Below are 27,325 nucleotides of genomic sequence, written 5' to 3' on the forward strand. Positions count from 1 at the left end.
AACTAGCAGTTGGCAGGGGGAGATAAATGACTAAATGCTGCGCCTTTCAACCCCTCCAGCTGGGATCTTCTCCCCCGACACCGACAGGTAGGGAGCGAAGCGTCTGTAGACCTAGATCCCTCTTCCCTTCAACAAACTGCTTCCCCTCTGGGAGAACCCCTCCTCCACCATCTCACACAGCGTTAGAATGTGGATTCCTACCAATTAGCGCTTCTTATTAGGAAGAGCAGCGATGTGTGTGTGTGTGTGTGTGTGTGTGTGTGTGTGTGTGTGTGTGTGTGTGTGTGTGTGTGTGTGTGTGTGTGTGTGTGTGTGTGTGTGTGTGTGTGTGTGTGTGAGTGTGTGCGTTCTCCGCCACCCATGTTTATTGGAGTTACCGTGTCCCTGCATCTCCTTGGGTTACGAGGCAGTACATCAGTAGTACAGTGGGTGGGTGTTCTTCGATAAGTCTACGTGTCCGTGCGTGTGTGTGTGTGTGCGCCGCGTCTGTCAGCACTACAAAAACGGGAGTGGCGTCCGCTCTCGCTCACAACACACTCTGTAACATATTTATTTAGATAAATTAGGAAGGCTTTTACCACAGTGGTGAGAGCAGGACGGCCCAGTCGTCCCCCTTGATTCATTAGTCAAAAAGCTCCCTAATAAATCCCCCACTCTTAATGTTTCACAGTGCTATTAAAGGCATCGCAGGCTCGCCATAGCCCTGTTCCCCATTATGGCTCTCCATAAATGACAAGCTACACCCCCGGTGGAGAAGGGGAGAGAGGGGGGGGGGGGGAGAGAGAGAGAGAGAGAGAGGGAGAGGGAGAGGGAGAGACAGAGAGAGAGAGACAAAGAGACAGAGAGAGAGAGAGAGAGAGAGAGAGAGAGAGAGAGAGAGAGAGAGAGAGAGAGAGAGAGAGAGATGGAGAGGGAGAGGGAGAGACAGAGAGAGAGAGACAAAGAGACAGAGAGAGAGAGAGAGAGAGAGAGAGAGAGAGAGAGATGGAAGCGTCAAGACTTTTCCGTCTGCCTTTCAAAGCCCTCCTAATGGCACGTAAAGACGTATTAACCATTGTGCGGCCGACACTCTGGAAGAGCGAGGCACTTTGTTTCAGAGTTGCCCGAGCTTTAGTTAACACTTTAATTGCCCGGGGTTATTTAATCCATTACATTATAGCGCCCATTCGATTTATAAACACAGACCCCTTTTCCGGACGGACCGGAGGAAGTTGTTGATGTGTGTGTAGCAGCTAAAAATAGCCACACCACTCTAGAGTCGATCGACAACAACGGGAGACAAGAATAAATATATCGCGACTAGCGACTGGACCGCGGAGCGCCGTCTAACACAGGATCTTTTTTCATAATTGGACGGGATGATTTAGATCGCGAGTTATGAACGTTTTAAGATTTTCGTTTTCATCAGCTAAACAGGGGAGGGAGTTTTTCGATGACGTCTCACTCTTGCGCGTCACCGAGGATTGCCCAACAGGCGCTCCCAGGCTGTGGAGCCATGCGATCCATTCTCATATCAATAATCTTCGTCTTTTGGACACTACTTCGTCCTGGGCGTCGGGCGTTACTAATAGAAAGGACAAAGAACTTCGTCCTGGGCGATGGGAGTGTTAATGAATAGAGCCACTGCTTGGCTGGGGCTAATTCACATCGCTCAGCAGAGAGAGAGGCTCCATATCAATCTGTATCAGTTACACAGGGACTCTGCCGAGATGAAGGGAAATCTGCCGGAGAGCCAGGGAGAAACCAAGGGGACAGTGGGGGAGATAAGCCTTTTTAGAAAATGAGAAAAGGCAGGGAAATGTTGCCAGTTCACCACAGAGAATTCACACAATTCCTATTCATGCTGTTTAGGTTTTTTTTTTTTCTTAGTTGTCTCCATGCAGCTTCACATGAGCTCTGTAATGGCCGGAAAGAATGGACAAAAACAAACAAAAAAAGAAAACTCAGACTGCATTGATTTGGACCCTGTAAGAAGACAATAACAAACTTCTCTCCTCTCTGATATTCCCTAATTGATCGTTTCTTGTGAGGCAGGAAAAGCAGGGAATTAACTCCCTGGGGAGAGATAAATTATCTCGATCCATCGTAACTCTTCCTGCTTAACCCATTTTGGGCGGGAACCCCTTAGTTACCCCTGGTGTTAGCATTATGTTATGCTTTAGCTATTGAAAAATAGCAGATCTACAAGCTCATAGCGCGCTACCGAGTGGCGCACTACGAGCTTGTAGGTCTGCTATTTTTGAAAAATCAAAGAGGTCAAAATGGGTTAATGGAAGTGGAGAACACAATTTAGCCAAACAATGTGTCCTGAAATTGATTGGACCCACTGAATTATCTGTGCAGTGTTGTATTTGCCCCATGCTCCTGTGTTCACTTGGATTGTGTACCTTTGTGTGTGAAAATGATCTCTCAATCTGCATCTGCAAGTTTGCATGTGCGCTCAATCTTCCCAAATGTTCTTGGACCAAAACAAAACAAAGAAGGAAAAAAGCAAAACAAGGGTCTTTGACACGGTCAGCCACAGAGTCTTACTGTCTAAGTTAAAGCACTTACAAACGTCTGCAGAAGCCTTACAGTGGTTTAAGTCATATCTGGGGGGGAGACAACACATGTGTCAGGGTCAATGGGGAGAAATCAATACTGCTGCCTAACAGCATGGGAGTGCCCCAAGGGTCGGTACTCGGACCACTGTTGTTCACCATGTACATCAGGGCTATTCAACTGGCGGCCGAGCGCCCCCTAGTGGCCCTTGGAATAATTTTCAAAGAATTAGACTCCTGCAGTCTGTGTGTGAGAGTGAGAGTGAGAGTGTGTGTGTGTGTGTGTGTGTGTGTGTGTGTGTGTGTGTGTGTGTGTGTGTGTGTGTGTGTGTGTGTGTGTGTGTGTGTATTTTCAGCTAGTCTATTCTAAGGTATAGCATATACATGTATAGACATATATCACCCTGTGCTCATACTGTGCACAAATGTATTAGCCTACATAAATCTTTGTGTTTGAACTAGGCCTGTCAGTCGATTAAAATATTTAATCGCGATTAATCGCATGATTGCCCATAGTTAATCGCCGATTAATCGCAAATTAATCGCATATTTTTTATCCGTTCTAAATATACCTTAAATCAGTGGTTTTTAAGATTTTTCATATCAAGGTCCATTATTTATTCTGCATTTGAGCCACGGACCACCATTTGATGACATTTAGCCTTCCAGACCCAAACTAAAGAACTGTATTGATGAGAGAGATAACAGGCTGTATGTTGATCAAAATAAAAAAAATTCTAAGTTCTCCAATTGTGTAGACTTCTTGTAAATTAACTTTAAGTAATGCATTTGTTTAACAATTATTCAACTCTTGAGAGTTAAAGATCTATAAGGGTTCATTTGGTTACCAACCCTCCATCATTTAGCTGTGGGCAACCTGGAATCCCCTCAGGGACCACTGGTGGTCTTTTCAAGTTTTAAATACTCAACATGGGAGAATGCTTGCTTTATTGCAAATGCCATGGAAGGGGGAAACAAAATCATAAACTCAACACACACACACACACACACACACACACACACGAGAGCCCCTGCCCCTCTCTCCTGCAAGTCAACATTAGCTTTAGCACTCATTAGCATGGTCTGTGTAGCATGATTAGCATCAAGCTTCCACAACTAACTAACTATGTTTGTCAACCAAAACTGCCAGAGTTTTGCTTTTGCCCAATGCCCACTTCAAAGAGCTTCTGATCTAACACATTGTGAAGCAAATTAATTAATAACGAGCCGAACGGAGGCATTCAGCCTCTGCTCACAGCTCAACTGTGCGCAGCCCTATAGTACTGACGGTCCGGAGTCCGGACTGAGTGTGGGAATGGTAGAGAGAGAGTGGGGGGGGGGGGGATGAGAGAGAGGCGGGGCTATTGGAATCTGCCTGCCTGCATTCAGATGCATGCGTCTCTCAACCGTTCTGTCAAACTTCACCGTGCGTTAATCGCGCGTTAATTAAATTAACGCCGTTAAAAGGACGTTGAGTTAACGCACGATTAACGCGTTAACTTTGACAGCCTTAGTTTGAACACAAAACGCATTTGTAGAATCCAAAAATAATTGCGCTTTGCGCGCACGCTGTGCGGCCCTCGACACACAATCATTCTACAGTTGTGGCCCCCGACCTAATCTAGTTGAATACCCCTGATGTACATTAACGATCTTCCAAATACCTGTCCAGGCGTTAGCTGCCAGATGTATGCTGATGACACTGTCATCTATGTGTCTGCTAAAACAGCCAGCATGGCAGCTGCGCACCTACACAGGAATTGCAGAACATCTCAAATTGTCTCGAGTTGTCACAATTAACTTTAAATGTAAAGAAAACGATGTGCATCTCAATCCGTAACAGGCCTGTTACAGATTCCTTTGAGGTAGGCATTAAAAATGGAACTATTGCTGAAATGAGTGTAAATTAAAGCGTACAATGTAAAGTATAATATTTGGGAATTATCTTGGATAAAAACCTACAATTTGAAAGCATAATGCAAGAAGGTTAAACCGAATTTAAACTGTTTTCGTCATATTAGAAGGGACTTGTAAAATCATCATGTAAAACTGCACAGCTGTACATGCATCCTATGATTTTTTCACACCTATCATACCCCAGCAAGCCAAATTACGTCATGATAACGTAATGATGACGTCCTCTAGTGACGTTCAGGACAAGGCCAGATCACAGCCCATATGGGGATGATCTTTACGTCATTTCCAGGACGTCTTCACAAGATTAAATAATATAGCTTATTCTGGGCCAGATCTGACTAGTTATGATATGACTTAAGTTGATCTGGCCTCGATCAGACTCTCTCTGATTCATCCAGGGACGTCCGTCTTAGTGGGTAAAATTTATGTTGGTTGAAATCAGGTGATATTCTGGGCCAGATCTGACTAGTCTTGGTTTGACTTGATCTGGCCCCAATCGAGACGTCACTAATTCGTCCAGGTCCTGACCGTGCTTGCTGGGACAGCATCACAACATGGTCACAATCCTCTCAAACTGCTAACGCCTTCTAGGCAACGCATCTACAAATTGTGATTGTGATGTCCATGTCAAAAAAATAAACATACCACATTCCAAATCTGAAAGCAGGGGCTCAAGTAGTTAGGATGCTACTTGTGTAAGAAACTTAGGGGAACTTTTGTCCTCATAGTTTAGTTCAGAGAGCACTAGCTATTTCTGTCTGCTAAAAGCCTCAAACTTTTCCAGTTGGTTCACGACGCAGCTGGCTGGCTGGCCGCAGCTAAAAGTCAAAGGGGCTGACAGAGGAGAAATAGAGGCTAAACGTTGGGTGAAAAAGCCACAGTGATAATTGTGCTTAGAGGCCAATGGACCTGCCCGTCTAGCCTCCCATTAGCCCGCCTTCTCATCGCAACTTTGACCGCGCACATATATAATATTATTACAAAATAAAATGGGTGTATCGCTAAGAGATACTATATATCTGTAAGGATTAAATGTGTGAGACTTTGGCAGACAACGGCATACATGATGCTAGTCTCATGGGACACGTGTCTCTGTGCATATATTTGTGTGCCTAATGGACACATTAATAAGTCTAGCACTCAGGGGCTTTGATGGAGATTTTAAGTGACAAGCATCGAGGGGACCACAGGGCTCCAGTGTTCTCACACACACACACACACACACACACACACACACACACACACACACACACACACACACACACACACACACACACACACACACACACACACACACACACACACACACACACACACACACACACACACACACAACAGCGGCAACTCGCCACATAGGCATGACGAAAGCACCCCTTCATTAATGTGTTACGGCACGCGCAGATACAAACACTCACAGACACACCAGACACCATGGCTGGCTGACCCCCCCCCCCCCCCCCCCCCCCCCCCCCCCACACTTATTATGACGTCCATTAGCCTGAGTGACAGGAAGGTTAAGAGAGGTGAACAGTTACACGGGTACTTTGAAGTGTGTGACAAAACCAGCTCCGTTGGTTTACAGGCACCGGGACGGTCTTCAATATCTGAGGGACTTCATCAACGAAGCGAAAGGCCAAAATCAAATCCACCCCCCCCCCCCCACCACCCCCCTCCAGGTGACCTTTGGAACCACCAAATAGCCACTGGTACTGATGGATTAAAGTGACCACTCTGCCAGACAGGAGGGGAACAGTGCCTTTCAAAGGCAATGATGTGTGTGGGCTTTACTGGCTTCCAAACGGCTGAGGTGAGGGCCTGAGGGGGGGGGGGGGGTTGAATAGCGCTCTGCCCAGCTCACTGACCCCCTACTACGGGTCTCAGTGAAGTCTGCGGTGGGGCTAAGGGAACGGGTGTTAGTGTGTGATGGAATTAATGCGTGTGTGTGTGACGCGCGCGTGTGCGAGTGCGTGCGTGCGTGCGTCTGTCTGTCTGTCTGTCTGTGTGTGTGTGTGTGTGTGTGTGTGTGTGTCCATGCGTGTATGTCAGTCAAGCTGTCAGCCAGAGTGACGGGCCATTGTGTCCGCCGACAGCCGGCTGAGAGCTACAGCACTTTCTATTAAGAGGCAACATCACTCACTGGCCTTTACAGCCCCGTTCGTCCCAGAGCAGCAGGAAGGAACCGGACCACCGGGCTCCTCATGCCACTACACCCCCACCTCCCCCCTCCTGCTACCCACAAACTCACCCGCCAGCCTGATGGACACACGCACACGCAACACGACGGCGTTGGCGCGCAAATATCCTATCAGCAAGCTCGCAATGCGTTGTGTTTGTTGATCTGATGTTTTCTGTGTTTTTTTAAATGGTTTGAAGATTTGAAAAAGAAAGCAAAGATCTGAGGCATTAAAAAAAAAGTATAATAAAAGTATAATATAAAAAAGGAATGCAGCAGATATGCCCACGATGTGTACATATATATGCACACACAGAAACACTAACAAGCAGTCAAACATGGCGTCACTTGCCTCGTCCAGCTCAGAGATGTAGATGGGCTTCTCCTCGAAGCCGATGGGCATGGGTGCGTTGGGCGGGATCTCCACCTCCTCGTACATCCTAGTGTTGTCTCTGCGCACGCCCTCCGGCAACAGCATCTGAACGCCGTGCGCACGCACGCGCACACACACACACACACACACACACACACACACACACACACACACACAGTCAGACATTGTCCATGACTTCAAGAACACTTCAAGAAGTTAGCATATGTTCCGCCATTATGCTCCTACTAACGCGATGATAACGGAATTCTATAACAAGACACAAAACTCCGGAAGGTTTTGGATCACCACTAGATGGCACAAGCGCTTCCTTTAAAAAAATATATATAACACTTCACACACGCACAGAAACATGCACGGTTGTGCGCATGCATGTGCATACATTTAAAGCAACCGGAAGTTGCATCATCACTCCAAAATGGCAGCAGCACTGGGCACATCGGACTCAATGGGAGTGTCAGCTCTTGTTATAGAATGTCTTTGGTATACGGTACTCTCTTTGTATGTTTTACTTGTACTTGCACCCTGCTAAATAAAGGCTTTAACTGTCCCAGTCTTTGTCTTTCAAACTCTTTGTATACTCTATTTAACCCATTTAGGCCTGAAAAAAATGTCTTCTAAATCCTGACAGTTTTCTGAAATACCTATGTTTCTAGGCCTATATCACTCAATATTTCATGTCAAGGACCCCAAAAATGATCTGTAATTGGCCTCCGCCCCCCATCTGAAAATATGTTGTTCCAGGGACCTCCCCAGAAGCAAAGATTTGAGTTAAAAACGTTTTTTCTGAAAAAATATATTCCAAATTTGAGGCACATTTTCAATAGCAGACCTACAAGCTCATAGCGCGCCACTCGGTGGCGCGCTATGAGCTTGTAGATCTGCTATCTTTCAATAGCTAAATTATAACATAATGTTTAAAACACCAAAAGGGGTTCCCGCCCAAAATGGGTTAATTGGCAAGATTCCTGAAAGGGTATTCTTGAAGGATACTCTTGAAAGACACTTCCACACATCTGAATATATGTAGGTTCAGTTAGACATTCAGCTCAGGATTAATCATTTACCATTTATTATTAATGTTATTGCATTCCGTTTGGTGCTTTGACTCTGCTCATGTGACATTACAGCTTGCCTGCGCAAGCATGACACAGAGTCTGAGATCACAAACCCACCCAGAAGCAGAGCCTAGAATACAGTGATAACATGAACATACCATTGAACCTTTCAACGCATACAGTAGTTACGATACCACACATCACATTGTGACAAAAGCACATTATTAATGTTGTTCTGTTTTATTTTCTGTACATGTTATTTATTGTCGAGAGCTATGTAACATGTGGGTTGTGAGAGTCTTATTCTTTCTTATTCATATATGAAAGGTAACGGGGCTGGTACAAGGGTGATTGACAGGTGTCAGTGATTGATGCCACCACCCAAGTTTACTTAGGTAGGAAGTGACACACGGGAGAGATCTCCCAAACAAACAGGGTGTAGGCCTGCACGGAGGAGAAGAGGAGCTCCAGGCGCCAGATAGCGTTTGAACCGTTAGTAAAGCTTAAACGCATTTATCTGCAGCCGTAACATTTGGAGAACAGTCGTGCCCGTCGGGTAAAGCATCGCGCTTGTTGCTGCCGTCGGGGGTCGACGTTGGAATCTATATCTGCCGGCGGTTGGAGGCTAACAGAGCTGCTGTGACCGGTGAGATCATTCCAAAGTGTTCTTGAAGGATTATAAATACTAAGGGGTACCCCACGCGTGTCGTTCATTGCGTTGGATTGAACTATTATACAGACTCTCGCGTGCACGCGCCTCGTTGGAAGAGGAGGACGGATGCGGTCTTTATTAATTGTTTAGTTCGAAGCGCAGTTGCGTTCCGCTGACTTTGGGACTGGTTTGGAGTGGGAGGGGGGTTTGAATGTAATCATTGATTGTTGGTTTGAGTTTGTTTTCTTGTTTGTTTATTATTTAGTAGGGACAGAGACAGGGAAAGACGTCATGGTGATGTGCACTGTTTACCTGTAATAATACAACTTTTGAGTATCCCTATAAAGTGTTAAGAGTTAACCCTACGGTCCCGCTTATTTATTCCTTAGTTAACAATTTGCCTTGCTGTGAAGAGGGCGATTGTTACAACAGTACGATCCACAGTATCATCCATTAATACGGAAACTAAATGCCACGGGGAGGGAGGGAGGAGGCCGGGGAGGCGGTGGGAGTCTGAGCGCTGACAGCTGCAGAACGTAGCTGACAAAGTTGAACATGTAAAATGAACAGAGAAGTTGGTCTACTTGAAAAAAAAAAGACCACTTGAGTTGCACTGTGGGAATGAAGGCGTGTGTGATGAGAATGAGAATGAAGTTAGGTTGAACGTGGAGAGGCAGACTGACTGGTGGGTGCATGTACTATGAAGTAACATGTCAGCAAATGAATAGCGGGGGTGAGGGGGGGTTCGAACAGTGTACACCTCCTGCGTTCTGTGCCAACCTGAACTATCGCTATGCTGGATGTTTGGCAATGAACTAAACAGACTGAAATATTTCTAAAATGTATTCCCACAGGGTCCCTTTGAAAATGCACCCACGAGAGGCGTATGGTAATCAGCAGTATAGGTGAAAGTTACAATGAACAATTAAAAGGAAGGTGTCATATGAACAGAGCAGATTAAAGGAAAGGCTTGTGGGTAATAATATGTTGGGTGCATATTGGGTGTAATGAAGGAGCTATGGAGCTGGCTGAAAGACAGCATCTGAGTCAACAGAATGTCCACTATGCATCTTCTCCAAACGTCAGAACAAATATTTATCTTGATTTGATTCCAACATGTATAGCTGCTGTTTAATCATGATGTCTGGTGATGGAGAGACGAGGGTGGAACAAAGAAATAGTATCACCATTATCCCGGGGGAAAACGTTGATATTAAAAACTAAAGTTAAGTCAATGAGTTTGTGAAGGCATCAATCGAGTCGACAACTTAACCCCCTTATGGCCATGACGTATTATTGACGTAATGAATCAATAATCCCTTATGGCCACTGACGTAATTGACGTAATCGTTTAATTCCCTGTAATCGGGAGTTTAATATAACAAAATGTAGCAACTATTAGCTTGTTTGGCTGACGGCCGATGTAATCTACCTAAAACCGGCCCGAAATCCGCGCGTGCACGGTCGATCACGCACGGCACGCGTGTGGTCGCGCATGCATCGCTGCGTAAAATGCGATATTTTGGGCTTGATTAGAGCTTAATTTGACTTAGTTATTAAAATAAACAATGATCGCTTAGCATTCCGGACACCTGATAGTGCTGCACCAGTCCAAACTAGTCCTGGATGTTGTGATTCCTTAAACCGGAAGTGGCATCGCCAGATTCGCTCTATTTGGTCAAAACCGGCACAATTGTGACGCTACCCGCCACCATCAGGACTGAGTGTCTACTATAGGATTGCCGTGTGAGAATGAGATGCAGTGTGTATATCACGGATTTTTCTATTGGCATTAAAATGACAAATTAAACATATGAATAGTGCAGGCAGAAGGCACAATCCACTGTTAATTAGGCTGGCAATAAGCCAGTTAAAACTATCCTTTTTTTGTACAAATGGACTAATGGAACAAAATGGACACTTACGGATCCATTTGGTTCCATTTGTATGCTCTGCAAATGTTCTGAACAGCCAGGGTTGTACTGTGTAAGATCTGTTAAGTTGAACAATGCTGCGGTTAGAGGCGGTGGGTGATACAGTTTCCCTACATGCTGAGTCTACTTAGTCTACACTTTACACCATCATGGCTGACAGCTGCAGCATGGTTTAAACTAGGATCCATTTAGGATTAGAACTGCACTCTAACAAAATGCCAATAGATGAGATTAGATGTCCTTTATTAACCACAAGGGAAGATCATTTTGCCCGGGTCAATACATACAGTCAAGACACGACAACAAATACATACATCACAGTTACAACGCCCAGCAACAGACAATAAGAACAAGAGGTAACTAACAAGCAATGTCCTCTTCACACTCATGGAATGTGCATTATGTGTTTGTGTGCAGTACATGCTTCCATATGTGTTTATCCATAATTACCTCCCGATTCGATCTCGATAACTAGGGTGCCGATTTGATTTGTATTGTGATTCTTAATGAAATTGTGATCACTGCGATTCAACAATTGTTGCGATTCGATATAGTGATTTTTTGCAAGTTTCCATGTGGCCACAGCCACCAGCTCCACCAAGCGTCAGCAGCAGGACAGGGTCAGAGTCAGCCTTCCTCTGGAGTAGTGTTGATTTCGTCAACATAAATGATGACGGAAAATGTGTTGTCGACTACAAGGAAAACTAAATAAAAACTAAGCCATGACTGAAACTAAGACTAAATAATAGTACTGACAATTGCTGCGACGCGTTGTGAGCTTGTAGATCAGCTATTTTCAGCATGCAACCAAAGTGTAAAATTAGCTGTCAAAAACCAACGCTGCTCTGGAGGCCTAGGAGGAGCTCTTTAACCCATTTTGGGCGGGAACCCCTTTTGCTATTGAAAAATAGCAGATCTACAAGCTCATAGCGCGCCACCGAGTGGCGCGCTACGAGCTTGTAGGTCTGCTATTTTTGAAAAATCGAAGAACGACATAGCTTTTTCAGAAAACTGTCAGGATGTAGAAGACATTTTTTTAATCTGATCTCAGGCCTAAATGGGTTAATCTCCTTCAAGTTCAGCCAGAGAAAGTGCTCCTCGCACACCACTGGTGCAGCCTCTGTGCTTGCTGCTAGCGAGCGGGCCTGATGGAGGCGTCAACCAGCGCAGCGTCATCTGCGATCTTCATGGCCGTGCATGCATGCTCGCGCTATCCGAGCCCCGCCGGGTGAAAACAGAAAGGAGGAAATCACTGTCCCCCTGGGTAGTCACCGGTAGATGTAATCACTGTCCCCCTGGGTAGTCACCGGTAGATGTAATCACTGTCCCCCTGGGTAGTCACCGGTAGATGTAATCACTGTCCCCCTGGGTAGTCACCGGTAGATGTAATCACTGTCCCCCTGGGTAGTCACCGGTAGATGTAATCATGACAGTTACGGTGAAAAGACCTGAAATAAGGCTATTTCGTATTTATCTCTCTGAAATAAAACTGCTTTTGTAGTTGTCATAACAATATTTAAACATAACAAAACAACCCAACACCGAGTGAATTAACCTAAAGTATGTGAAACTTTTATTCTGTGGGGGGTATTTCTTTGTCTGTGTGTTGTATTTTTTTACATTATAAACTGGGTTGGCGATATGTATGGTTTATAGCAGTGGTTCCCAAACTTTTTTATGTCAAGGACCCCCAAATTGACACTAATTATACCGCGGACCCCAATTTGAAAAGACATGCCAGGAACCACCATAAGAGAAGATTTTTACGGCTCTAGCAGTGATTCTCAACCAGTTTAATTTCAAGGACCCCCAGTTTGACATGCATTAGTCTACGGACCCCCTATTTAATGACATTTCTATCTTTGAGACCCCCAAGTTATATTGTAAAATCAATGCTAATTTAACTCTGAGTGTACAAATGGAACCAAATGGACCCGTTAGGGTCCATTTGGTTCCAAACTATCATTTAGCTGGGTCCCCCCTGGAACTCCCTCAAGTACCCCTGGGTCCCCGGACCCCACTTTGGGAACCGCTGGTTTATATGTGTGGTATATTAGCCTTTGTGACATTCTACTGCATACCATTCTGCAGATAAGAAAGAACTCGTATGTTGCGTTCACACAGGTAGACGCAACGACGCAGTCTACCATTTATTGTCAATGGAAGCCAGAGACGTGAAGCTACGAAGCAAATCCGACGCTTGTAGCTCCTGCAAAAGCTACAGCAGCTACAAATACACTGTGTAGCTTTGCATCTTTGCATCGTCTGCCCGTGTGAACGCACCATTAGGCTACAAACTGTAGGTCAAGTAGAGTTCTCAAATTCTGCCCGAACCCGAGGGTACCCGACCCGACCCGACGGGTTCGGGCCGAGCCGGGCTGAAATATATGCTAATTGGTAGGGCCGGGTCGGGCTCTCGGGTTGGCGCTGCTAAAGGGGATTTTTTTTTTTTTCTTCCCAATAAAAATGATTCTGTTCTGTCAATCTGTCTTTGTGTATTTATTTATTAATAATGAACAGCAGTGCTGTCAGTGTGTTGTGTTGCTCCGCTGACAGTGACTGGATTGGGAATTTGGGATGTAAAACTTTTGGAGAGAGAGAGAGAACAGCACGCGTTGCGCTGCTCGCGCAGGCTGCTAAGCCTACACATAATAATAAAGTTGGGAGTATGGAGTTGAAGTATCGTATGCTGTGTGTGATTATTACTGTGATATATGATAAATAATTAATAATAGTCAATAATAATGAATTAAGAAGAAGATTCAAAAGTCTATTACTAAAGAAAGTGTGTAGCTGTGCCAGCCTATGTATGACTATGAATATGATTAACGACTGACTACTGCGGAGTCTGGCTGGCCTGGTCATGAGGTGGTAAACTGGTAAGTGTTGTTATAGGTGTTATAGCCTTCCCTTTGTTAGAAGAAAGAAAATAATAGCCTGAATTTACATGACTAAAGGTGTTACACTTACAGCCGCGGCACGGCGGTGCTCAGCAGCACGCAGCAGAGCAGACGCACGGATTTAAGGCAGACAGATAAAGCATTGATTGATTGACTGAATACTTTATTAGCAGTTTACATACAAGCGCAAGACAGTAGGCTACAGTTCAAAATACAAGGTCTGCTTGAGCTTGCCTTGTTCTCATACTAGAATATGATTTGTTTTGTACTACTGCTACTACTGCACAGCGCAAGTGCATGCATGGTCAGTGGCGTCTGTCGCTCACCGAACATAGCAGGTCTGCGACTGCAGTAGAACATGTTTTGAATTGTAACTTTGTTTAACTTTGTAGACTAGAAAAGATCTCTGCTCTGCTGATAAAATATAAATTACACGAGCAGCGGCAGCGCCGTCAGGGAGAGAGAGAGAGAGAGAGAGAGAGAGAGAATGAGAGCTACAAAGGGGATTTAACATTCTAGTGCTAAATACCTATTTCGTAGGCCTACTATAACCTATTTCGCGCAGAAGAGAACTTACTAAGTTAACATTATGTTTTCAACAACTGAACATGATTGTGATGTTTCCATTTAGAAAACTATTATAATGTCCGTTGACTCCATTCTCTCTCTCACTCGCGAGTCGCAACATGGCGCTGCCTGCGCAGTGCGCACACTAACAATCTTTTTTTTTTTTTTTTTCCTCTCGGGTTTTGTCGGGTTGTCGGGCCTAAAATGATGAGAACTGTTCGGGCCGAGCCGGGCCTCGGGCTGGCCCAGTCGGGCCCAGTTAGAGCCGGGCTTTAATTTTCAGGCCCGTTGAGAACTCTAAGGTCAAGGTGAAATCCACAACAGACTGACAACATTCAAGGTGAACTTCAATCTCTGTGGAGGCCTAATGTATGTCTCTGGAAGAAGAAAAAAAAACTCCACCTTAAAAGGAGGACATGTGGAGCTGCTGAAAGATGAGATTGATGGAAAAAAAGACTAAATTAACCCACCCAACAACCTAAAACAAAATGGGCCAAAGAAATGGGTCCTATCTGATTGCATTAAACAATCTGCCACTCACTTATGCATGCGCATTCCCTCTATTGTCTTCACTTGTCCATTAAAACTATATATGTTTAATAACTAGCTAGTTATTCAAATGTATGTATTGATTGAGCAAGTGAAGACACTGTAGTGTACAGTGTTTTGTATGCTTTGATCAGTGTGTGTGTGTGTGTGTGTGTGTGTGTGTGTGTGTGTGTGTGTGTGTGTGTGTGTGTGTGTGTGTGTGTGTGTGTGTGTGTGTGTGTGTGTGTGTGTGTGTGTGTGTGTGTGTGTATACTCCACCAATGCATCTGTCGCAGAGATTTCATTCAGGTGTGCAGATGACTTTTGATTACCAATAAAATAGTTCATTGGGAAGTGTTTTCACGTTGCCATATTATGCAGCATAAGTGCAGCTTCTTCTACAAACGTGAACACTACTGTACATGCGTGTGTCTATCAGCGGGTGGTTTAGGCCTCACCTTGGCTCCTCCCACAAAGGCGGCGGCCTTGGCGGCCTCGGCTTGGCAGTCGTAGACGTTGGGGTAGCGGACACGCTCGTACACCCGCTCTCTGAGGCTGAACACTGGCTCCACACGGGCGTTCAGCAGGGCCTGCTCCCTGGAGCAAAGCAAGAGAAGATAAGAAAAGATAAGATACTTCAATCATCATCATCATACTATAATTCAGTCAATGTCTGAATGTCTGAGTGTCAGAAACACCGCCGTATCTCCACACCGCCTGCACCAATCGCTCCCACTTTTCACACAGGCATTGACCATAATAATATGGAGGTCTTAACGAAGCCCTTTTTCCAATTTAACAAATTATGAATTAATAATGAATTTATTAGTGAATTAAAAATGCGAAAACGCACCCAGGGCGCAGGGGGGGTAGTTAATTACGGGTAAGGGCTAGTTAATTAAATTCTGCGGTTCAAACATGGGGCGGTTTTCTGTGAATGTAATGTTGTCTGCGCGTGGCCGAGGAACGCCCATGTGGGCCGGTTAAAAAAAGGTCCCCCCCCCCACCTTGGTAGCCACAGAAACGTCCCTGCTTTTGCATGTGATGTGAAAGACAAGACGGTTCATTTAATGCCTCATACAAAGATGCCATTGCCTGGCCCTGTATCTCAAATGGTCAAATACATATTTGATCAAGGAAAGGATAATATGCCTTTTTGTATTCTTTCTGTATATCAGCAAAATATAGATTTTTATGTTAGGAAATTAACCCATTTTGACCTGAGATCAGATTCTGAAAATGTCTTCTACATCCAGTTTTCTGAAAAAGCTATGTTTCTATGTCAGTCGTTCTTCGATTTTTCAAAAATAGCAGACCTACTGCTATTTTTCAATAGCTAAAGCATAACATAATGCTAACACCAAAAGGGGTTCCCGCCCAAAATGGGTTAAGATTCTCAGAATATAAAAAAAAAAACGCTGCTTATCAACTAAACAGGTTAATCGATCGATAAGGTTATCAATTCATGAATGAATCGATAAATCCCATCCCTAGGCTCTAGTTCACACCGGAGAACATACTGCACCTGAACAAAGACACACACAGGCTCCTCGCTTTGGGTTTGGGATTTAACCTATTTTGGGCGGAAACCCCCCCTTTTGGTGTTTTAAACATTATAACACAGTTATAATTTAGCTATTTGAAAAATAGCAGATCTACAAGCTCATAGCGCGCCACCGAGTGGCGCGCTACGAGCTTGTAGGTCTGCTATTTTTTGAAAAATCGTGAAAATATTTCATTCAGAAAACTGGAGGATTTAGAAGATTTTTTTTTAAATTTCGAGGTCAGGCCAAAATGGGTTAAGGAGAATACAGATTTTGACGGACGGCACGAACAGATAGGCAGGCAGGCAGGCAGCCACGTGAAATGTTGTTTTTCTTCTCCAGCAGCAGAGAGACATGAGGCATAATGTTCCCTCATAACATGGCTTACCTCTGCTACTAATCTCTTCCTTCACAGTCTGGCGGATTTGGCCATACTAAGTTTTTAATTAAACAGATCACTGCCTCTTTTTTTTTCTTTTCTTCATCTGCTGGAAATTAAATTTTCTGAAAAATTCCCTCCCCAAAAAAGAAGAGGGTGTGATGCCAAAGTCAATATGTACACCCCCCCCCCCATACCCCCCCCCCCACCCCTTTTTTTATTTCTTAACCCATTTTGACCTGAGATCAGATTCTAATGTCTTCTACATCCTGACAGTTTTCTGTTTCAATGTCAGTGGTTCTTCAATTTTTCAAGCTCATAGCGCGCCACTCGGTGGCGCGCTATGAGCTTGTAGATCTGCTATTTTTCAATAGCTAAAGCATAACATAAATGCCAACACCAAAAGGGGTTCCCGCTCAAAATGGGTTAACCTGCGGCTGAGCTGTGATGAAAAATGCATAAGAATGTGTTGGCCTCGATATTGAAGTACTACAGCACTCTTTCCCAAACAGTGGGAAGGGAGTCTAGGGACCTATTTGTGAGTCACAGACCAATTTTTATGGGTCACGACTCGATTAAAAATCCCATTTTCTTTTCTCCTACATTAAATATAAATATATTTCAAAAGATTTACACACAATTAAATAATTATGTGGCTACATGTATAGCAACAACTAATAATGAGACATAGAGGTAGCTCCCAGACTGAAAGGTATAACAACGTATACAGTAGGTTGCAACAGGTCTAAATCGGTTAAAGAATCTTGTACATTTTAAAACACGTACATCTAAGAAATTCCATCAATTTAAACTAACCCTAAATAATAATTAACCCATTTTGGGCGGGAACCCCTTTTGGTGTTAGCATTATGTTATGCTTTAGCTATTGAAAAATAGCAGATCTACAAGCTCATAGGAGCGCCACCGAGTGGCGCGCTACGAGCTTGTAGGTCTGCTATTTTGGACATTTTTAGAATCTGATCTCAGGTCAAAATGGGTTAAGGAGTAGTGGAAAATAGCCGATGTACAAGCTCACAACACGGCGCGAAGCGACGGGTTGTGAGCTTGTAGATGTGCTGTTTTCACTAGTTTGGGACGGGTCCCTGGTTTGGGTTCTCTTGTGGGTCTTGAGATAAAGAGTGTGGGAACCACTGTACCACAGCACCACGCGGGGAGGGTACGACAGGAAGAGAACCACTGTACCACAGCACCACGCGGGGAGGGTACGACAGGAAGAGAACCACTGTACCACAGCACCACGCGGGGAGGGTACGACAGGAAGAGAACCAATGTACCACAGCACCACGCGGGGAGGGTACGACAGGAAGAGAACCACTGTACCACAGCACCACGCGGGGAGGGTACGACAGGAAGAGAACCACTGTACCACAGCACCACGCGGGGAGGGTACGACAGGAAGAGAACCACTGTACCACAGCACCACGCGGGGAGGGTACGACAGGAAGAGAACCACTGTACCACAGCACCACGCGGGGAGGGTACGACAGGAAGAGAACCACTGTACCACAGCACCACGCGGGGAGGGTACGACAGGAAGAGAACCACTGTACCACAGCACCACGCGGGGAGGGTACGACAGGAAGAGAACCAATGTACCACAGCACCACGCGGGGAGGGTACGACAGGAAGAGAACCACTGTACCACAGCACCACGCGGGGAGGGTACGACAGGAAGAGAACCACTGTACCACAGCACCACGCGGGGAGGGTACGACAGGAAGAGAACCACTGTACCACAGCACCACGCGGGGAGGGTACGACAGGAAGAGAACCACTGTACCACAGCACCACGCGGGGAGGGTACGACAGGAAGAGAACCACTGTACCACAGCACCACGCGGGGAGGGTACGACAGGAAGAGAACCACTGTACCACAGCACCACGCGGGGAGGGTACGACAGGAAGAGAACCACTGTACCACAGCACCACGCGGGGAGGGTACGACAGGAAGAGAACCACTGTACCACAGCACCACGCGGGGAGGGTACGACAGGAAGAGAACCACTGTACCACAGCACCACGCGGGGAGGGTACGACAGGAAGAGAACCACTGTACCACAGCACCACGCGGGGAGGGTACGACAGGAAGATAACCACTGTACCACTGTACCACAGCACCACGCGGGGAGGGTACGACAGGAAGAGAACCACTGTACCACAGCACCACGCGGGGAGGGTACGACAGGAAGAGAACCACTGTACCACAGCACCACGCGGGGAGGGTACGACAGGAAGAGAACCACTGTACCACAGCACCACGCGGGGAGGGTACGACAGGAAGAGAACCACTGTACCACAGCACCACGCGGGGAGGGTACGACAGGAAGAGAACCACTGTACCACAGCACCACGCGGGGAGGGTCCGACAGGAAGAGAACCACTGTACCACTGTAACACAGCACCACGCGGGGAGGGTCCGACAGGAAGAGAACCACTGTACCACAGCACCACGCGGGGAGGGTCCGACAGGAAGAGAACCACTGTACCACAGCACCACGCGGGGAGGGTCCGACAGGAAGAGAAAAAGGGAGGGAGGTGCGGAGGGGAAAAAGATGGAGAGACGGGCGTCTACCTCTGGGCTCTCATCTCTTTGGGGTCAAAGCAGAAGCCTACCTCTGGGCTCTCATCTCTTTGGGGTCAAAGCAGAAGCCTACCTCTGGGCTCTCATCTCTTTGGGGTCAAAGCAGAAGCCTACCTCTGGGCTCTCATCTCTTTGGGGTCAAAGCAGAAGCCTACCTCTGGGCTCTCATCTCTTTGGGGTCAAAGCAGAAGCCTACCTCTGGGCTCTCATCTCTTTGGGGTCAAAGCAGAAGCCTGCGTTAGGGTTAGGGTTAGGGTTACCTCTGGGCTCTCATCTCTTTGGGGTCAAAGCAGAAGCCTACCTCTGGGCTCTCATCTCTTTGGGGTCAAAGCAGAAGCCTACCTCTGGGCTCTCATCTCTTTGGGGTCAAAGCAGAAGCCTACCTCTGGGCTCTCATCTCTTTGGGGTCAAAGCAGAAGCCTGCGTTAGGGTTAGGGTTAGGGTTAGGGTTACCTCTGGGCTCTCATCTCTTTGGGGTCAAAGCAGAAGCCTGCGTTAGGGTTAGGGTTAGGGTTAGGGTTACCTCTGGGCTCTCATCTCTTTGGGGTCAAAGCAGAAGCCTGCGTTAGGGTTAGGGTTAGGGTTAGGGTTACCTCTGGGCTCTCATCTCTTTGGGGTCAAAGCAGAAGCCTGCTTTAGGGTTAGGGTTACCTCTGGGCTCTCATCTCTTTGGGGTCAAAGCAGAAGCCTGCGTCTGAGGGGTCGGCATCGTCCCTCCTGTCCCTCTTCCTGTCCCTCTTCCCCTCCCTGCGGTTCATCTTCATCATCTGTCTCTCCTGCTCCGACTGGATGGTGACCTGGCAGGCCACGGTGGGCAGGGATCCGTCGGCCGGGCCTTTGCGGCTAGCATCTGGGCGGGGAAAAAAACAACAACAAGTGAAACCAAAATGGACCCTTGCAGATCTTTAACTCTTGAGAGCGTAACATTGTTACGCTCTCAAGGGTTTAATTATTGTTAAACATCGGCATTACTTAATTTACAAGAAGTCTACACATTTAGAGAATGTAGAATTGTTATTTTGATCAATGTTTGCCTGTTGTCTCTCCTATGGTACCAACATCAATACAGCATGGAATTGTGGACAACATCTTATCCAACGTTTTGGGTCCGAGAGGCTAAATGTCATCAAAATGGTGGTCCGTGGCTCAAATGCTGAATAACAAATGGACCTTGATTGTTGAAAACCACTGATGTACATGTAATTTTATATTCTGGTAGGAATCATTGCTATAGTGTTGGTTTAGTCTCTCAAGCTCTTGAGACTTAAAAAAAAAATCACACCCGTGTGAACTGAGTGGTGTAAGGTTTTATATAGCATGATCAGCTGTGGTCTGACGTAATGTCTAAGGTATTATATAAGGTAAGGTATTATTTAGCCTCACACCCGGATGTGATTTCACAACTGGCTGTTTTTGTGCAGAAAAAATGACCATGGTTGCTACGGTCATCCAGTTCACCCGGGTGTGATTTAATTACGTCAGAAATTATTTTGAACATAGCAACCATGCTCATTTTTTTCTGCACACAAAAGCCAGTTGTAGGAGTGGTTTACACCACTCAAAAACAGAAAAATACTCAGGTGGGTTGTCAATCTCAGCCAATCATGAGAGAGTACACATCTGTGACCATATTTGACGGAGAGAGTTTTTTCTTTTTTTTCCAAAATGAGTTAATAGCACAGGCAGACTCTTCACATACTAGAGCATGTCTGAAATAAGTGTCAGAGCTGAAATCGACATGTAAATATGAAATAAATGCCCAAATATGTAGCTAGCCTAGGTGTAATGTTAGAGACCACAGAAGTGAACCTTTCTCAACTCGCTGTTTTTTGCAAGACATTACTCTATAAGCCATATCTCCAAAACTGGTGGGTCAAACTGAACAACCAATATGTCAATTTGAAGCTATGATTCCTTGCTTTCATATGACATGAAAAAACGAAAATTCTAAAAAGTCCAATGGCAGTCCCTCAGTCAAATTTAGTCACATTTATCTTCATTGTGCACCTAACAATTAACATAAAAGTCAGATAAATGTGTCATGACAGAGGCTGTTTCCTTCCCTGAATGTGTGTGTGTGGGGGTGGCTGATTAATCCCGTCTGCATCGATGCACAACAGGTGATTCACACCTACTGTAGCTCCGTGCCCAATTAGTTTGCCTCAGGGCAGTGGGACTATTTAAATGAGACATCACACACCCTACAAGAGGTTAAAGGATCAAACAGGTGCCTTTCCAACAACAGCAGAGGCACAGAATAGGCTGATGATAATGAGTGGCTCTGGCCTGAGCTCACATGATGAGGAAAAAAAGAGACTATTAACGGTATTGTTTAGCCTGCCCTGGACTATAATGGCATGTGATATAAATGGTAAATGGTGCATTTATATAGTGCCTTTATCCAAGGCGCTTTACATAGATTGTGCATTACATTCACCCATTCACACACCTGCGCACTGTAGTACACACTGTCCTATATCTTTGAGTGGTGCAACCACTCCAAGGAACAGCAATGTCCGTGTTCAACTATGTTTGTTTGTGTGTGACTATGTGTGTGACCAGTACCAATGAGCACCAAAAGTGGCGCTGTTGTGCCAGAAACAGAGAGAGAGAGATCGTGTTAGAACCAATAGGAACTGAAATTGGAACGAAACAGAGAAGAAATTGGAACGATACAAATTGGAACGATACAGAGAAGAAATTGGAACGATACAAATTGGAACGATACAGAGAACTAATAGGAACTGAAATTGGAACAATACAGAGAAGAAATTGGAACGATACAAATTGGAACGATACAGAGAACCAATAGAGGGGAGTTGCACCACTCAGTTCACACGGGTGTGATGTTTTAATTCTACCAGGTCTGGTGTCTTCTTCAGAAAGCACAGCAACAACCGAAGAAGTATAAGGAAAAGTACATACATATTTCAACATAGGGAATAAAAGCCAACAAAAGGGAACTCATCTGACTTTTGTGGGTTAAAGACCCCCCAGGCAGCCCCCTCGCTCCCCTCCCTGGTAGAAGCACAACAGCTCAATAAACGGCAGAATTGCTCTTGAAAACAGATGAGATCTGATGATTGCACCGCGGCCCAGGCTGATTGACTGAATGATTTCTTCTTTATCTCCACTAACGGCTCTATACCTGCTTCGCTCTCCCGCTCTCTCCCCTCTCTGGCTCCATCCTTCGCTTCTCTCACCCCCCTCCCCACACACACACACACACACCCCTCCCTCTTCTGGCCTACCCCTCCTTCCCATCGTCAATTTCCCCCCCTTAACCCATTCTGACCTGAGATCAGATTCTAAAAATGTCTTCTACATCCTGACAGTTTTCTGAAAACGCTGTGTTTCTATGTCAGTCGTTCTTCGATTTTTCAAAAATAGCAGATCTACAAGCTCGTAGCGCGCCACTCGGTGGCGCGCTATGAGCTTGTAGATCTGATATTTTTCAATAGCTAAAGCATAACATAATGCTAACACCAAAAGGGGTTCCCGCCCAAAATGGGTTAACCCATTTAGACCCGATGACTCGGCTCTACAAAAATGAATTTGGCCACGGACCCCCCATCTCAATATTTTATTCCAGGGGATCCCCAGAAGGAAGGATTTGAGTTAGAAATGTTCTCTTTAAAAAATATACATGTTCAAAGATTAGCAATTTTGCACACATTTTCACATCTTTCATTTTTTTGAATAGCGAGCAAAATAATGGTTAAAGAAGTGTAAAGGTACGTTCACACTTGTATGTTTAGAGCAGCGTGATTACATACAAAGTCAACGCAAAGACGAGAAGTTGCGCGAGCGCCGCGAACGGCCGCGGCGTGACCTGGCGCAGCGCAAACGGGACGAACCGAGTACGAATATTTAAATTCAAGTCTGAACGCACCTTTAAAAGCTTTACGTTACACAGAGGCTTTGAACACACCTTTAAAAGCTTTACGTGACACAGAGGCTTTCCCGGTGTGGACGGGTTAACCGCGTTGCCCTCGCGATGCACCAATTCCTCTGTCTAAACCGCCCGCTGTCCTTTTCGTTTCCCGCTCTATCTGGGAGCCATCATCCCAGGTTATTTCTCCCCACTCTAGAAGTGATTGCCTCCAGGCCTCGTGGGACCTTGTCTCCCAGAGCCTCCGTCGTGCTGACTGGCTGTGTGTGTGTGTGTGTGTGTGTGTGTGTGTGTGTGTGTGTGAGGACCAGGGTGAGCTGTTGTGTTTTTAGTTTGCTCTTGGGGTGTCTTTGCCATGTTTCCCGACACAGTCTGTGCAGCTTTACGTGGCAACGTTGGGCCTGGCAGGAAGTCAGGAGGGCCCCGAGCAGTGGTGGGAAAAGTACACTTTTCTTTTCTTTTTAACGCAAGTAAAAGTATCAATACCACAATGTAGAAACACTCGGTTACAAGTAAAAGTATCAATACCACAATGTAGAAACACTTGGTTACAAGTAAAAGTATCAATACCACAATGTAGAAACACTCGGTTACAAGTAAAAGTATCAATACCACAATGTAGAAACACTTGGTTACAAGTAAAAGTATCAATACCACAATGTAGAAACACTCGGTTACAAGTAAAAGTATCAATACCACAATGTAGAAACACTCGGTTACAAGTAAAAGTATCAATACCGCAATGTAGAAACACTCGGTTACAAGTAAAAGTATCAATACCGCAATGTAGAAACACTCGGTTACAAGTAAAAGTATCAATACCACAATGTAGAAACACTTGGTTACAAGTAAAAGTATCAATACCACAATGTAGAAACACTCGGTTACAAGTAAAAGTATTAATACCACAATGTAGAAACACTTGGTTACAAGTAAAAGTATCAATACCACAATGTAGAAACACTTGGTTACAAGTAAAAGTATCAATACCACAATGTAGAAACACTCGGTTACAAGTAAAAGTATCAATACCACAATGTAGAAACACTCGGTTACAAGTAAAAGTATCAATACCGCAATGTAGAAACACTCGGTTACAAGTAAAAGTATCAATACCACAATGTAGAAACACTCGGTTACAAGTAAAAGTATCAATACCGCAATGTAGAAACACTCGGTTACAAGTAAAAGTATCAATACCACAATGTAGAAACACTCGGTTACAAGTAAAAGTATCAATACCACAATGTAGAAACACTCGGTTACAAGTAAAAGTATCAATACCACAATGTAGAAACACTCGGTTACAAGTAAAAGTATCAATACCGCAATGTAGAAACACTTGGTTACAAGTAAAAGTATCAATACCACAATGTAGAAACACTTGGTTACAAGTAAAAGTATCAATACCGCAATGTAGAAACACTCGGTTACAAGTAAAAGTATCAATACCACAATGTAGAAACACTCGGTTACAAGTAAAAGTATCAATACCGCAATGTAGAAACACTCGGTTACAAGTAAAAGTATCAATACCACAATGTAGAAACACTCGGTTACAAGTAAAAGTATCAATACCACAATGTAGAAACACTCGGTTACAAGTAAAAGTATCAATACCACAATGTAGAAACACTCGGTTACAAGTAAAAGTATCAATACCGCAATGTAGAAACACTTGGTTACAAGTAAAAGTATCAATACCACAATGTAGAAACACTTGGTTACAAGTAAAAGTATCAATACCACAATGTAGAAACACTTGGTTACAAGTAAAAGTATCAATACCACAATGTAGAAACACTTGGTTACAAGTAAAAGTATCAATACCACAATGTAGAAACACTCGGTTACAAGTAAAAGTATCAATACCTCAATGTAGAAACACTCGGTTACAAGTAAAAGTCGGGGCAGTGGTGGCTCAGGGGTAGAGTGGCTGGATGGTGACCGCAAGGTTGCCAGTTCGAACCCGGGCTCCCCCAGAGTTGGTGTCGAAGTGTCCTTGAGCAAGACACTGAACCCCTAATTGCTCCTGATGTGCTGGTTGGTACCTTGCATGGTTTCCGCCGCCATCGGTGTGTGAATGGGTGAATGTAATGCACAATCTATGTAAAGCGCCTTGGATATAAAGGTGCTATATGAATGCACCATTTTAAAAGTCCATAATGCAAAAGTTCACTTCAGTAAAAGTACAAAATAAACTTAAAAGTACAAAAGTAAAAGTACTCATTGTACAGAATGTCTGATTCCACAAATTTTCCAATGTATACGTGAATCTTTTGAAAATAGCAGATTTAGAAGCTCTCAATGCGTCACATTGCAATGCATTGTGAGCTTGCAGATCGTGGCCGAATAGTGAAGTGTGTATAGGGCTGATGTAGCCTAGAAGACTAGTAACTAAAGTTTTCAAATAATTGTAGTGGAGTATTGGTCTTACGTCACTCAAGGTAGGAAAAGAATAAATCGCACAAATGTAGCATTAAATAGCAGATCTACAAGCCTGGGCGAATACGTTCGCCTACCATGCCCAAAATATAGACAGGATTAGACACCCATTATTATTATTAGTAATGTTTTGGAGATAGACAATTTCCATTCCACCCGACAGCGATGTTATGCAACAAAAAAAGTCACTCTTACATACTCCAGAGACAAAGTGCAGTTTAACAGCAAAAAATGATATCAGGACGGGGTAAATTAACACTAGCTTCCTGCCAAAGGCTGGTTAGTTGGTCTCCACTACCAGCCACATTGGCAGCTCACCAGACAGATTTCAGAGGCCTCCTGCTCTATTTTAACATTCCTATTTGTCTTGTGAAATATTGTGTGGTGAATGTTGGAACCCACCGGGCGCTGTGGCTGCCTGACAAAGAAGTTGGTTTCCTGCCATGACTGATATATTAAATTCCCCACAGCAGCACACTCAACATTGTTGATTCCACAGCCCGAGAAAAGACTGGGTTTTATAATCAATCTTATCTCATTTCAACATTGCGTATTAGATTAGCGCATTAAAAGCCTTTGACTCTACAAACACACTGGCAAACACAAATAACAAACGGTTTCAGGCTGTATCCAAAACTAAATTACATTTGTAAAAAAATAAAAATAAAATAAAAAGGGGGGTGGGGAACAGTCTTTGTGTCCATAAGAATTGCATGTCTCTGATGCTCAGCTCCGCATGGATCGTGTTATAAGCCATAGTCTATGAATATTGCCTTGCTCTTTTATTAACCCATTTTGGCCTGACGTCGAAATTTAAAAAATGTCTTCTGAAATACCTAAGTTTCTATATCAGTGGTGTTCAATATTTCATGTCAAGGAACCCAAAAATGTTATGTAAGAGGCCGCTGAACCCCATCTAAAAAAAATGTTGTTCCAGGGACCTCCCCAGAAGCAAAGATTTGAGTTAAAAACGTTATATATAAAAATATATATTCCAAATTTGCGCCACATTTTCACCATTTTTCAAAAATAGCAGACCTACAAGCTCATAGCACGCCACCGAGTGGCGCGCTATTTTTCAACAGCTAAATTATAACATAATAATGTTTAAAACACCAAAAGGGGTGCCCGCCCAGAATGGGTTAATAACTTTAGGCTATGTGGAATCGATACATAAACAATAAGTATTTTTGAAACAGCTTGAACACAACACAACTGCTTAGCCGAATTAAAATGCAAGTTGTAAGCAGTGCAATAGCGTCATCCATTTCAATGTATTCATTATGAGACTCGGCAGCAAAATGATAGGACACGAAAAGCTGGTGTCTTGTACAGCAAACATTTACACAGTGGGAGGACAGCTGTTAGTAAACTAATTAGAAGCTGATTTGAAACTAAATGCTGAACCATGACATGTTGTGCGTATAATATATCCACGTGGCACAACGGAACTCAAGTTATTAAGAAATATGTCTTCAATTCAGTACAACTCACTCGTCACCCGCGCACGCACACGCACACGCACACGCACACGCACACACACACACACACACACACACACACACACACACACACACACACACACACACACACACACCAAGAGTTTAATTGGCATTCCAAATAGTGGCACCACATATAAGGAAAAGTGTTTCAACTGATAGGCTATTGACGGTGCATCCTAAAAACACTGAGGAATACTGACAAGATGATGGATGCGAAAAAATGTAGTGTATCCTGTTCCAAAACCTTGAATGACGAATGAAGGTTTTGGAGGCGGTGTGTGTAAACGTGATCGACAGACAC

General features: G+C 44.6%; 1 protein-coding gene across 1 annotated transcript in view; it reads right to left on the bottom strand.

The window, feature by feature from the left end:
* LOC306925120 (activating signal cointegrator 1 complex subunit 3-like) overlaps positions 1 to 27,325 on the bottom strand; it is a 250,456-nt gene that overhangs the window by 190,430 nt on the left and 32,701 nt on the right. Inside the window, exons 6-8 of the mRNA XM_079503798.1 lie at positions 19,837 to 20,035; positions 15,119 to 15,257; positions 6,983 to 7,108 (exon numbers count right to left, since the gene is read on the bottom strand). Of these exons, the coding sequence (XP_079359924.1) occupies positions 6,983 to 7,108; positions 15,119 to 15,257; positions 19,837 to 20,035 (464 nt within the window). The remainder of the gene's footprint in view (positions 1 to 6,982; positions 7,109 to 15,118; positions 15,258 to 19,836; positions 20,036 to 27,325) is intronic.

This window comes from Electrona antarctica, assembly GCF_951216825.1.
Source record: "Electrona antarctica genome assembly, chromosome: 6".
Taxonomy (NCBI): Eukaryota; Metazoa; Chordata; class Actinopteri; order Myctophiformes; family Myctophidae; genus Electrona; species Electrona antarctica.